The sequence below is a fragment of the Lepidochelys kempii genome, chromosome 1, assembly GCF_965140285.1.
Source record: "Lepidochelys kempii isolate rLepKem1 chromosome 1, rLepKem1.hap1, whole genome shotgun sequence".
NCBI lineage: Eukaryota > Metazoa > Chordata > Testudines > Cheloniidae > Lepidochelys > Lepidochelys kempii.
Window position 1 is genome coordinate 83554608 of NC_136380.1, and position 13420 is coordinate 83568027.

The 13420-nt window shown below is 36.5% G+C and overlaps 1 protein-coding gene across 5 annotated transcripts in view; it reads left to right on the forward strand.

The window, feature by feature from the left end:
* Positions 1–11622, forward strand: part of NDFIP2 (Nedd4 family interacting protein 2) — a 65959-nt gene extending 54337 nt beyond the window's left edge. For 3 of the 5 annotated variants that reach the window (XM_073347428.2, XM_073347451.2, XM_073347460.2), the window contains 3 exons: positions 2247–2313; positions 7581–7686; positions 9741–11622. In XM_073347428.2, coding sequence (XP_073203529.1) covers positions 2247–2313; positions 7581–7684 — 171 coding nt within the window. In that variant the 3' untranslated portion in view covers positions 7685–7686; positions 9741–11622. Of the gene's footprint in view, positions 1–2246; positions 2314–7580; positions 7687–8591; positions 8791–9694 lie in introns of all 5 variants that reach the window. The other 2 variants (XR_012159337.2, XM_073347439.2) reach the window with 2 other exon arrangements.
* The last annotated feature ends 1798 nt before the right edge of the window (positions 11623–13420 follow it).

Below are 13420 nucleotides of genomic sequence, written 5' to 3' on the forward strand. Positions count from 1 at the left end.
AAATAACACACATGAAAAGTCTTTTTAATGTAATGGGAAAAGGCATAACAAGAATCTGGAAGCTGAAGCCCCCTACAAATAATTTAAATTAGAAAAAAGGCACGTTTTTAACAGTGAGGATTATTCACCACTGGAACAAACTACCAAAGGAAATGATAGATTCTCCTTCTCTTGATGTCTTCTCTGGATGCCGTTCTAGGGGAGATGCTTTATCACGCCACAAGTTACCAGGCTCGATACAGGGTTAACTGGGAGCAATTTAATATCTGGTGATCTACAGGGCAGACTAGATGACCTAACAGTCAATTCTGGGCTTAAACTCTATGAATCTGTGAAACTGCAGCACTTCTTCAGAGGCACAGCACAGAACTTTCAGCCCAATCCAAGGAAGCTGGAGGCTAAGGTATTAAGCTATCTTTTGTGCCCTCCCAATTCTGGGCTGTTCCAGGGGCTACAGCAGCTATTGGTGTAATTCAGCCCTGGAGGATTGTCTAATTTGTGACCTCATTTGGCTGCCTTGAATCTCTGTAGCACTATGTGCTGTGGCCTCTCCCTAATATGTCCCACCCCTCCCAGCCATGCCTCTTCTCCAGTACTTGTGAGCAGCTTCTTAGAAAGACCACCTATAGCTGTTTCCTCAGTTTCTATGCCAGGGGAACTTTCTCTTGGCTGATTTGGGAGTTTGAGTCCCTTTGTGCTACTTTTGTACACTAGGTAAAAAGGACCAAAGCCAGAGGGTGGCGGTGCGGTGGTGGTGGTGGGGGGGTCAGAATCCCACCCTTGTTAGAAATTAGGAAGAGGCTCTCCTGAGATTATACAAACTAAGCTTACTATGGGGTTTCTTGCATGCAATGGTCTGTTTACTTGGTCCTGCCTCAGTGCAGGGGGCTGGATTTGTGACCTCTTAAGGTCCTTTCCTGTCTGCATTTCTGTGATTCTGTGTGTCTGAAGCAACTGATGCTAACGATCTAGGAATCCATGAGAGATCGATTTGATAACTGAAACAATTATAAAAATGTCTCCACTCCCAATTCCAACACTGACTCTTCCGTACATGAATACTTGATTTTTTATTTTTTTTAAAGAAGTTGCTTGGAGTGAGTGAATGCTGTTAGAAACAGAAACCTTTTGTAATTAACTTTAAATAAAGAATGAAAATTTTCACTCTGGGGAAAAAAAATTAATGAGGATCATAAATCAAATCATCACTGGTCTAAATTTATAGACCTCTGTTGATTTACATCAAGTGAGGATCTAAGCACATATCTTCATTTTAATATAAGTGATGTCTGAACTTAAACATTAATTAGCTACTTTACAAAATGTGCTGGAAATGACGATATAGGCAAACTCTGTGACAGTATGCATCAAGCATGCTGAGTAGCGGTAGGACAGGAAATGTACAGAAAATTATAGAACTGCTACAACACACTATTTTTGTTCGTTCTAATAATCATTAGAAAAGAGTTGAAAGTGTAGGAGTAGCAAGAGATCTGAAGTGAGCTCTGGAGGCATTTGATTAGCCTTTTTTATCAGTGAAGCATGCAGTCTGGTAAAGGAAAAGATTCCGGTCTCCAATACCATCGCACCCTACCCTCCAGCTGCCTGTTCATATTCCCACATCACAGAGAGGACAAGACTGTCTGTCTACCATGGTCACTAACAGGAACAGATGAAATGCCACTTCAAGGTTCATTTAGCTGTGTTCGGTTCACTGCTGGGAACTGAATGCTGGAGCATCGAGTTTGAAAATGAAAAGACTTTTTAATGAGTTGGGGGTCTTCATGGGACTGGTATTCTTGGCAGCGATTAACAGTTGGGGGTGTACAGAAGGTCAAAAGCTCTTCTTTTGAAGGGTCAGCAGAACATCCCCGTCTGATAAGATTAAACTAATGTGGCTTTTAGTCTTAATATCTAAAGCAGCAGGCTGCTGCAGTGTGTTTTGGATGGCAGACGTTGAAAAAGAGCTGACAGTAATTCATTATAATAGAAAATGTCAGATGATTCAAATGAGTAATATATTTTTTCACAAGAGAGCTTGGAAATTCTTTGTTTAAAAAACACAACACTGAAGCTATTTGTATATTTTACAGCTTCTCGAAAGACGTATTTGCTTATCTACTCCAGTACATTTTATATTTAAATGTGCTAGTTTCACTGTTTTTTTTCTTTTGTTCTAGATGCATTTAAAATATTAAATGTAATTTATATTGTGTGTGACTTTGGTTATTCCTTGTCTGTTCTAGTTCTCAGACTACTTTACTGGATATTTCAATGGACAGTACTGGCTTTGGTGGATATTTCTTGTACTTGGTGAGTTATAATTCAAAACGCATTTTATTTTGATGGAGAATTTCTTAAAGATGAGTTGGGTATATGTTTAAAAAAATCAAAACATTGCAATAAATACTTGAAAGCTGTATGTTTGTTTTTTCTCTATCAAAAATCTTTTGTACTTTATTTCCAAAGTCTTGGTTGCCATCCTATTCCTGTGTGAATTTCTGATTACTTTATTAATCTTCAGTTCAGAGTTGTATGCTGGAAATATTATAATTATGCAGATGTCTGTGATTTGTAATTTGTGTTTTAAAACAAAAATAAACAAAAATGACTTAAGAGTGTAGCGTTATACAATTAAAGCTATAAACTTAAATTAAAAAACACATGTTAGCTGTAGGTGTTAATTTTCAATATCTAATGACTGAATACGTACAAGTTACACATGTAAAGTTCTCAGAAGATTTTAATGGATATGACAGATACTACTATTCAAAATCAGTCTTTATTTGAGTCATGAAAGTATCCTTTTTTGCCTTTGAAATGCATATTACATTAATCATTACTCACTCAGTCAAGGGGAAAGGCGTCATGCTTTTTGATCACAGTACTTCCTTTCAATCTGTTTTTTTCTTTGAGCATGAAGCTAAACTTTTGAGAAGTTTTCATAGATTTCTAATTTTTGCTCCTCTTGTCTCTGCTTTAGTTAAATAATTATGATGTATAAACATACTACCATTGTAGCTTTTTCCTTATGTGAGAGTTCAGCCTATACCATTAATTTATTTTAATTCCTGCCATTTTCTAACTCGAGAAATGCACTAAAATGTGATGTTGCTGGATCAGTAGATGGCAGTCTTTCCTCTGAGATGTAAGGGACCTGGCAACAGTATGTTAGGGGCCTTACGCTGTTGGGCGAGATGTAGAACCCAGTTATTGACTGTTTATGATCATTAAAGATCCTTGGAACACACTAACATTTCCCCTTTTGTTTTCAGTCAGATATGAGGGGTATTCTTCACTTTTTATCCTCAACTTGCTTTTGTTCTGTTGCGGTGTACTGTTGGGGCCAGAAATCAATGGGAATCACAATTGCTGAAAACCTCGTAGCACCAGGCCTTTAAATAGCTTTCATGTTTCATCCCAGGGGTGACTGTGTTTCAGGAGTGGATGAAATGATTCCCTGCATAGATATAAAATAATTTTAAATCAAAATGTTCAAACTTGGATGCCTAAAGTAAGGATTCTTAACTCCTCTTTGCCCACCTATATAAAAGGAGGGTGCTTTTCAGAGGTTCTGTGCACCTGCAGCTCCCATTAATTTCAGTAACATCTTGTGGGTACTCAGGACCTCCAAAAAAAATAAAAATAAAAAAAAAAAAATCGGGCCACTTTTGTTTAGATGCCAGATACAAATTAAGAAGCTTAACTTCAGTCTCACAAGTTTGAAAATGTTGACCTTAATTTGTAAACTTTATAATATTTTTTGGAATCCTTTTGGGATGAAAGGTACTACCTGGCATTTAGATGTATTGAATAATTATCATTCTCACTTTCTAAAGATCGCTTTGTCAGTCCAAACGTTTGTTTATGTGTGAATATTTTAAAATTACAGTCTTTAACATCTTGGGCTATGTATTTCAGTGACAAAAATCACAGTGTCAGAATTTAACTAAGTAGAGACTTAACAGAACGTGGAAAAAAATACTCTGAGCTTGAAGGGACAGAATTATTATTTTTTTTACTACTTTAAAAAAACCACAACTTTCTGGTTGGAACACCATTTAAAGGGCATGATCTGTCCTTTTTTAAAAAAAATCCTTTTAAAAAAGGAAAAACAACTAAAAGTTTTTCTGCTGTCTTGCTTATGTTCAGAAGGATCTTTTGGACAATACTTTGAGTGGCACCATCAAACATGTTCAGGCTCACCCATCATCTCCCTTTTCTTTTTTTCATTGTTAAATGCCTACTGCATACTTACTTCCCTTTTTTAGAGCCTGAAGAGAGGGGTGCACTACCCACAAAAGAGTCAGACTGGCTGCTCGTGAAGTACTGTCAAATGCACAAAGTAAACACACTGGGGGGGGAGAAAATACTAATTTTAAAAAAAGGTGCTTTGTTTCTTAAATAAAAAAATGCACTGCTGGCTAAGTTTCCCATCTGGGAGAAATGCAGAAAGTTGATTGACCTTGGATCTGCTGCTCAATATACATGCTATGCAAAAAAGAGCTTTCATTTGTGGGTCCTTGAAAGCCACCTGGACATGGAAGCAGTTTGTGTGCATGGTTGCAGGTTCATGCAGTAGAATGCAGTCTAAACTTCTCTATTCCCACAGCTTTCAGCTTAGTCACAAAAACCTATGACTTGCTCTTAGGTAGAGCTGGGTGAAATGGTTTGGCTAAAACTTTTTTCATCAAAAAATGCCGAACCAGGTCAACTGAAATATTTCATGAATTCATGTTGATTTTGGTGAATTGTTTCACTTGAAAAAATTAAATGTTCATTGGACCAGAAAGGGTAAGTGAGAGGTTTTTTTTTAGTCCAGTTAACAAAGCACACACTTTAGGGATTGGTGGGGAGACACCAATGTTCCAGTCCCTGCTCAAATGAATATTTAATTTATACAAAGCAGAACAGCTGCAATGGGGGAGAGAAACCCACCACTCACCTGGGAGGTGGGAGACCTGGTTTCAAGTCCCTGCTCTAGAATGGGAATTTGAATCTGGATCTCCCACATCTTAGGTGAGTGCCCTGACCACTGGTTTATTAGGCATGTGGAGAGCATCTCTGTCTACTCAGTCTTGTGAATGGCACCAAAGTTCCCTTGTGAATCTAGCCCTTTGTTTCAAATTTCCTTTGTTTTTGTTTTAAAAGGTTAAAAATGCCCAGAAATGACACATTTAATTTCAGGTCAAACAAATGTTTAATTTGACCCTAAACTCCCCCATTTGCTGAAAACTCACGAAAATTTTGCTTTGGGTTGATCTGACATTAATTTTTTTCCACAAGTTTTTGGAACTGCCAATGAACCAAACAACAAGTTATTCACATAACTCTACTCTCAAAGTCAACAATCTGCAAAACTTTCCCTAGCCCCTGGCACCATTTATTGGTGGCTGGGTGAATGAGTTTAGTTTTTTAGCAGGGTGATTTCTACACAACAAAAAGCAAAAAAGAGTTCAATAGGGGAAAAAACACACAGGAAAGAAATCACAGTGAAAAGAAAACAAAAGTCCTTGGCCAGCATAGTGTGGGGGCGGGGATGAACAAAAGCAGGGCAATTACAGTAACTGTATTGGGACATAGCCTGTTGGGATACAGGGGAGGGGAGAAAGTGTGCCATTCCCATAGCAAGAAGTGGTTTTGACTAACACACAAGAAAGTTTGGGATCCACTAGTATAAACTTCAAGACAACTGTAAAATATTCAGTTCTCAGATGAGCATACAGCTCTAATTATGACCTGGTCTACACTTCAGAGTTAGGTTGATGTAAGGCAGCTTACGTCTACCTAACTCTGTAAGCATCTACACTAAAACGTAGCTCCGACTGATGTAATTCTCCCACGACACCAACTTAATAACTCCACCTCTGCGAGAGACATAGCGCTTAAATTGATGTAGTTTGTGTCAACTCAATGTCATTGTAATCACTGTGTTGCTTACATCAACTGCTCCCTTTCAGAAACACTCCGGCAATGCCCTACGCCAGCAGTTAAATTGGTGCAAACGTTCCTGGTGGGGATGTGCACCACTAACACAAGGCATAGTGTGGATGTGTAAAAGCGATGGAATTACTGCGGTGGCAGTACGTTGATGTAATTTAGGCTGACTTAATTTTATAGTGTAGACTTGCCCTATGTAAGCTTAGCTATAGTAGTGAGAAACACATACATGGGCTGGTGAAATTAATTTTTCAGTATTCTAAAAGAAGCTTGCTAATCCTAAAGGGGCACCATCATCTCAAACATAGGAGTTGCTGTGCTCGATCAGACCGAGAATCCATCTAGTCCGTTATACTGTCTCTGACAATGGCCAGCAGCATGGAAGAAAGTGCAAAATACCTCACAATAGGCAGATGGAGTATTAGTGTCCTCTTAATGCCTAAAAGTTAGAGATTATAAAACCATAAATCGTGAAGTGCGATTCTTCTACAACTACTTTTTTCCCTATTTACTATAATAATAATAATAATAATTAATAATAAATTAATACGACCTAGCTCTTAAATAGCCCTTTTCATCAGTAGATTTCAAAATGTTTTACTTACCTCCTTTATATCGTTATCCACATCTTACAGATGGGGAAATTGAAGCACAGGGAGGTAAAGTGACTTGCCCAAGGTCACCCAGCAGGGGAATAGCAGAGCTGGGAATAGAACTAAGGTTTCCTGAGTCCCATTATACTTTCTGCCCTAGTCCATATTACTAGCCTTATACTCATTGATAGTCTTTTTGTTAAAAAAAAAAAAAAAAAAAAAGTCCAGTCTGTCATTGAATTGCTAAATTGTCATCAACATCATATGAAAGTGAGTTCATTTAATTATACATTGAAACTTGAAAAATAACTTCCATTTGACCAGTTTTTGTACCTATTGTTATAAGTAACTCCCTCATCTTTCAGCTCTAATAATTTAGAGAAAGTGTGGTGTTACTTTCTAAGTGACTTACACCAAAAAAAAAGCATGTATTTACAACTAATGCTCAACAAATCTTGTGTTAATCAGTCAATACTCTGCCTCTTCTTTTAGCCAGCCAAAAAACTTCACCAGTCCAAACATCAAGCAGTCATCTACTGCCATTTATCATCTTCCTGCTAGCGCTTTTATTTTTATTTTATTTGTTTGTCTGGAAGTACCTTTATTCTCCTACATCTATATATTTCTGGTTATGTTTTAGAATTCAGATGGTCTTCTGACACAACAGCAGTTTTATTGTTCTGAGTTAGAAGCTATATTTTTTTTTAAAAAAGGAAGAAACGGAGCAATGTTGTAAAACTGTATAGCAAACATTCTTTTGTACTTCAAAAAAAATTGTTTTGTATGTTTGTTTAGTAACCTAAAACCCTGAAGTTAATTGTAAAATCTTTCCTGATGTTGGAACTATATATCTAGATACATAAATTTATATAGATATGAATGGGACAAGACACTAAAGGCTCACAACTCATGGTTGGTTTGTGGAAGATCAGGGTTATACAAATAATACTGACTTTTTCCATTATTTTAATACAGCTAATAATCTAACCTATTAATATGACTGGCTACCTTAGCACTTCTCATGATATCTATTTTAAATATTTTCAGGTCTCCTCCTGTTCTTCCGAGGATTTGTCAATTACCTTAAAGTCCGAAACATGTCTGAAAGCATGGCAGCTGCTCATAGAACAAGATTTTTCTTCTTGTATTAGAGGTAAGCAATTTTGTAAATATTTAATATTAAAACTTAAGTCTCTAGAGCAGTGGTTCTCAACCTGCAGCCTAGTCAGCACACAGCTGTACAGTAGTATTGCATGTGGACCATAATGGTAAATAGGTTGAGAACCACTGTTCTAGAGGTAAATGCTGAGCACAGAGGAGCTGAAATCAAGATTTATTTTAAGGAACTTCAGATCTTGGCCACCAAAAAAAGAATTGTGTTGTGCCATGCATTCTGAAGGTACTTTAGAAGTATGATGCTTTTTATAACGCTACATTCTGAAAGTAAAAATATTGTGTTCTTTTGAAACTAGCATTCTAAATCTAAAACCAACTTAGAAATTAAGGTGAAAATTGTTCATCTTGTATAATCAATCTGCAGCCAATCAGGATAGTCATTAGCAAATGTGAACTGATCAGTCAGATCAGTGCTTCCTCACTGGCGATCTGAATATTAAGTTTGATTGATATTGCTCTGAAGAGATAAGAAAGACAGACTAACACAGCTGCTACTCTGAAACCAGACATATATTGACTCTGTACATGACTCTTTTAAGCCAGTTGTGAGCCACGATTTTTATGATGTATCTAACAGTGTGCTCTGTATAACCTTAAGCTATCTGACTAATCTGTTTGGCACATGTCCACTTTTTTGCTTCTATAGACTTTTTATCCATTAGGTAGATCTTTTGGATTTTGCTACATAACTTAATACAGGGAGACTCGGTTGCTTTTAGCGTTACTAACCACTATCTTCATGTCCACAAGTAACTGTTGTAGCATTTTCCTTATTTCATGAGCAACTTGAAATGTTTGGTATTGGTTCTTAATCTGATTTCATTTAGAAGCTATATTTAATTTCATAAAGATGATTTTCTTAACTTTTTTTTTTTCTTCAAGATTGGCCTCAGGATCAGTATGAAGTAACCAGCAACACAATATTGGAAGTCTGGGGGGAAAAAACCAGAGACACTTAGTCTAGAAATGATGGGTCTCTTATTTAAGATGGTGACATCCACTTAGACACCTACTCATTTAAAATATGGAAAATAATTACTTATGCTATGCTTTACAGATCTTGATCAAGAAATAAATCTAAGTGAGCGAAATTGCAATGTACTGTGTGTTTACTTTGTGCCATTTTGTCAAAACTGTGCAGTAAGGTAAACTTTTAGGCTGATTTTTAAATGCCATATATTACTAAGTTAGTGGTCTCCACACTGCAGTATTTTATTCTTTTCATAGGAATAACATCTTTCATTTTCTGAGCAGTACAGTGGCCTCTACATAGTAAGGAAAAGTATAGTAAACACTGCATGAAAACATCTAGTATCTATTTTGCTAAATAATTTATGGTGATGAATAAAATACATGTGCAGGCATAAAACTTTTAAAATTCAGGGTACTAAAAATTAACTGCATACATTGTATCTGAACACAGTGGCTTTAAGGAAAACCTAAGAGAATCTGTGATGGTTTGGTCGGTGAGTCTTTCATCTGAGATGGAAATCTGGTATAGGATCAAAGATTCGGGATTTATGCAGCACCCACTAAAGTCAACTCATTGACTTCGGTGGGTGCTGGGTAGGTCCCCAGACTTCTGACCTCATCACAGTGAGGGCTATGGGGAAAAAAAGCTCTCCAGCTCTTGAAGAGACTTAATATTTGTTCCAAAGGTTTTAAGTATTAAATTGAAATAATACAGTCAAAGCAAATGCCAACAAGCATAAATGAATGAATTTTATTCATTTAATACAAGGAATAAATGCACTGAACAGAAAGTTACTTACTTGTCAATGTTAGCAGCTCTAAAATATCATGAAACATACAAATCGTTCAAGAGAAAAACTATAGAATATTTTTGAAAGTTAAGGGTTGTTTTTTTAATCCTGTCACTTTCTGTTATCCTGTTATCCTGATTTGGGGAGTAGCTACTTTTTTTTTTTTTTCCCCTTCCTCCCCCCAGCTGTAAATCTTAACTCAGTTATCAGTGTTGCTTACAGGTAATCAGTCTGAAGAACTGAAGTATGATTCTTTCTTTATCTCCAGACTGCATCAACCAGACATTCCTTTCCTTTACCAATGTGAAATTTCCAGATGATCGGTAACCCTCCAAGTAAATAGGATAGAAGACTACTAAAAACAGAAGACAAATTTGTGAAGAAAAGATACAGCTTCTAAAACGAATGACAGGGTGGTTTTTGCTTAAGTGCCAGTTCTGTTCATTCTAGTAAATATTTATATTAAGTATTGCCTTTTTGTTTTTGCACATTTGCATATGTGCTAACTAGAGGATAGGATTGAACTGAGAACAAACCATACATACAGTCTGATGATAGAGATTAAGTACAGTCAGATTGGTTAATCTGTGCTTGTTGTTTGTGAAAGATTTAAATGGTGGTTTGTCTCAGCATGTATGTACCACTGTCTTGTTGATCTGAAGTTAAATTAATAGTAAAAATGGGATATACTAAATGATTCAGATTAACCAGGTCAGGTTATAGTTAGTTTTTTATGTCATTTAGGTTCATCGAATGATTGCGCAACATACAACATTTTTGTTATAAAGTTTTTACTAAAACCTGCAGCTCCTGATTATTATAAACCTGTATTGATCAGCTTTTATCAAACTCTCTGACCAAAATATGTATTGATTTAAAAATGAAATATCCCTTCCAGCTAGCTCCTGTGTAAATAACTATGCATAGATTACTGTTTAGATTGCTTCTTAGGAATTATGTCAAAATATATTTGTAACCACAGTATTTTCTCATTCACTGTAAATTATGTTTACTCTTCATATGGACAGTATATATATACACACTATTTTTTGGCTAATTTGGATGTTAAAGTATAATTTTATTTTAGATATAATTCTAAAAGAGAGCAAAAGCTTTTAAATGTCCATCGGAACAATTTAGTTTCTTTGCAGTATGATTTGAATAACTAATTTGGGCTTGATCCTGGAAACCCATACGCATATGGAAAGTCCCATTAAAAGGGATGGCGCTACTCTCACAAGCAAGCACTGGGCCATTGAGCCCTGATTCTGCAATTAGATCCATGTAGTTGGGCCTGGGCTTCTGCATAGGTGCAATTGCAGATCAGTTCCTTGGTTTGTAACACTGATCATCTTAATTAAGAAGGTTTGTGTTTATATAAACACAATCTATTTTATTTAAATTTCTCAAAAGGGCTTTTGTAGCTGTCTTACCACGCTTGTTTAGAATAAATACTTCAGTGTTACATAAGAATGAAGCTGATGAGTACATTTTTATTGTCACTTTGGAAATAACATTTTTTTCTTCATGGGTGTTTTATTTTTTTAAGGCTCTACTAGCAAAAATAGGAAATGGGTTCTTGATTGTATTTACTTAAAAGTAGCAGTATTACTCTTTAAAATATATCATCTCTAGAAGGTGCATTCTCCTGTTCTTAAAAATACGTAACTCCCACTAATGTCTGAGACTTACGATTCTGACACAATGGGAGAATAGACCTCTTAATTCTTTACTACAACTGGAATCTCAGTTGCAACCAGTAATCGATATATTTTGCATCTTTGAAACACATTTATTTTCTTTCTCTTTTTTATTGGAGCTTTGCTTTAATACTAACATTAAAAGAATGAGATTTGTTGTCTTAACTTAGTGCTATATTTTGTATCTATACTGAATGTTTTAAAAAATGCATATGTAAACTGGTCACATTGTTCATTATTCTTAATCTTTCAAAACTACCAGAAAGGTAAATGATCATAGACTAACACTTCAGGGGAAAACTCCTCTTTCCAGCCTTTCTTGAAAAAATAAAATAAAATTCATTGTTTAATAGTTGATTTGCATTTCCCTTTGAAGTTCATCTGTTTTTTTTTCATTCATTGTCCTTATGAGAGAGAGAGAAAATAAAACATTACATTTTGTTTTGCTAATTATGATGTTTGCTTTTGGATTTTGCACCTTACATTAGAGAATTACCCATTTGCAGTATTCACGCATGTCAGTTAGCATGTAATTACATGTAAATTTCTGGCTAAATGAGTACAAATCCCAGACTCCTGTACTACTTCTTCCCTTCATTCCATGCTTTATTACTTAAAACTTACTATATTGACATTTCTTTTCACTACTTAGTACAAACATGAAAAGCATGTAATGCTGATTTCCTTTTTAAATTTACCTTGGTCACCTAGTACAGTAAATACCAATTTTCCCAAGTTAAATATCAACCTTCCAGTTCATTTCTCTGTTTACGCCAGTACATTTCACAATATTCTTTCTTCTGAATCAGGATGTTTGTTTTTTCCGGGCTAGCTTGAAAAATTTCTCCTTTGTTCTGACAAAAAGAATGGGTAGAGCTAAAGCCTACATGTTATCTAATCCTCTGTAGTTGATGTAGCACTTTAGTAGCCTGAAATATCATCAGCAGGAGGAAAGGAATTAGGACAGTATTTTCAAAGACTATGCAATCTCTTCCAGATGTGTCAAATGCTGTGTACTTTTCTTGCTATTTCCTGTGAACTTGGATAGGAGCAGCTGCCTCCATGGTTTGGAGAAATTTGGCCAGCTTTGCTTTTTGCCTTAAAGTTAGAAAACAAACTAATACGAGGTTGACTGTAAACAGTTTTTGTTTGAATGCAGAATAGAGCTTTGAAGTTTGAGGAAAAAACATTAAATTTTTAAGTAACTTGCACAAACCCTATTTATAGCTTTCTTCTTGCCTGTTTCCTTTGTCCAAGACACCAGGAATGTGGTTCAGCTAGGCCACAGTTTATTAATGCATCTGGGAAACAATCTGGCAATAACTTGCCTGATGCAGGTCATCCTTTTGTAATTTGTACCACCTGGTGAGGGCTCCCTTCACCCATCCTTCTCAACCCATTTAAGCTGGTCCCACCACTGTTGCTGGGACCCTGTACTGCCCTTCCCATGTATACAAGTTAATGAAGTGGGGGAAGAGGGGTTGAACCCTCGTTGTACCAGTCATTAGGAGCCCCAGCCCCATTCTCCACATTCTTTTGGACATGCTGTCCTCTAATCCAGTTCTGGTTTATTGAGGAACCAGACTTGTTCTGGACATCTACCAGTTTGCAAGAACATGAACTTTACGACTGACCCTAGCCACTGGATCCTGGGTTGCTGCAGGCCAATCAGGCAGTGAGGGAAGTATTCTTTCCAGGCCAAAAGCAACTAGTGTGATGCCCATTGTAAGGACCCGAAACAGCTAATCTCAAAGAGGGAAGGATGGTAGCTATTGCTCCTGACTGCAGAATGGTCCCCAAGCAGGGGAAAGGGCTTATAAAAACAAAAAAACCCACCCTCCTGGATGTATAGGAGTCAGTCGGCTTCTGATGTTCCCTTCCATGCAGCCAGTTCATTAGGAACCCCCAGATGCCCATAACGAAGCTGAGCTCCCACAAGGAGTGGAAGGGGAAGGGAGCAATCCTTAAAGGTGCACCAGTGTTTTCTTTCCCTACTGACTCAGACAGTTTCCCCACCCCTGAAGTTTGGAGTGGGGAACATTTTAGCCATATGGCATATCTATCTTGGATAATACTTAAGGTGTTCTGATAATGTAACTGCAGAAAGACCCTACTGACTGTCAACCATTTTGCTGCATTGTTTTGATATTTGTAAATGGCTGGATTGGTGTTTTTTTGTTTTCTATCAATTTCTAGCTGATTTGGTTTTAATACATATTTAAGCTAATACTAAATATGGGTAGTTAAA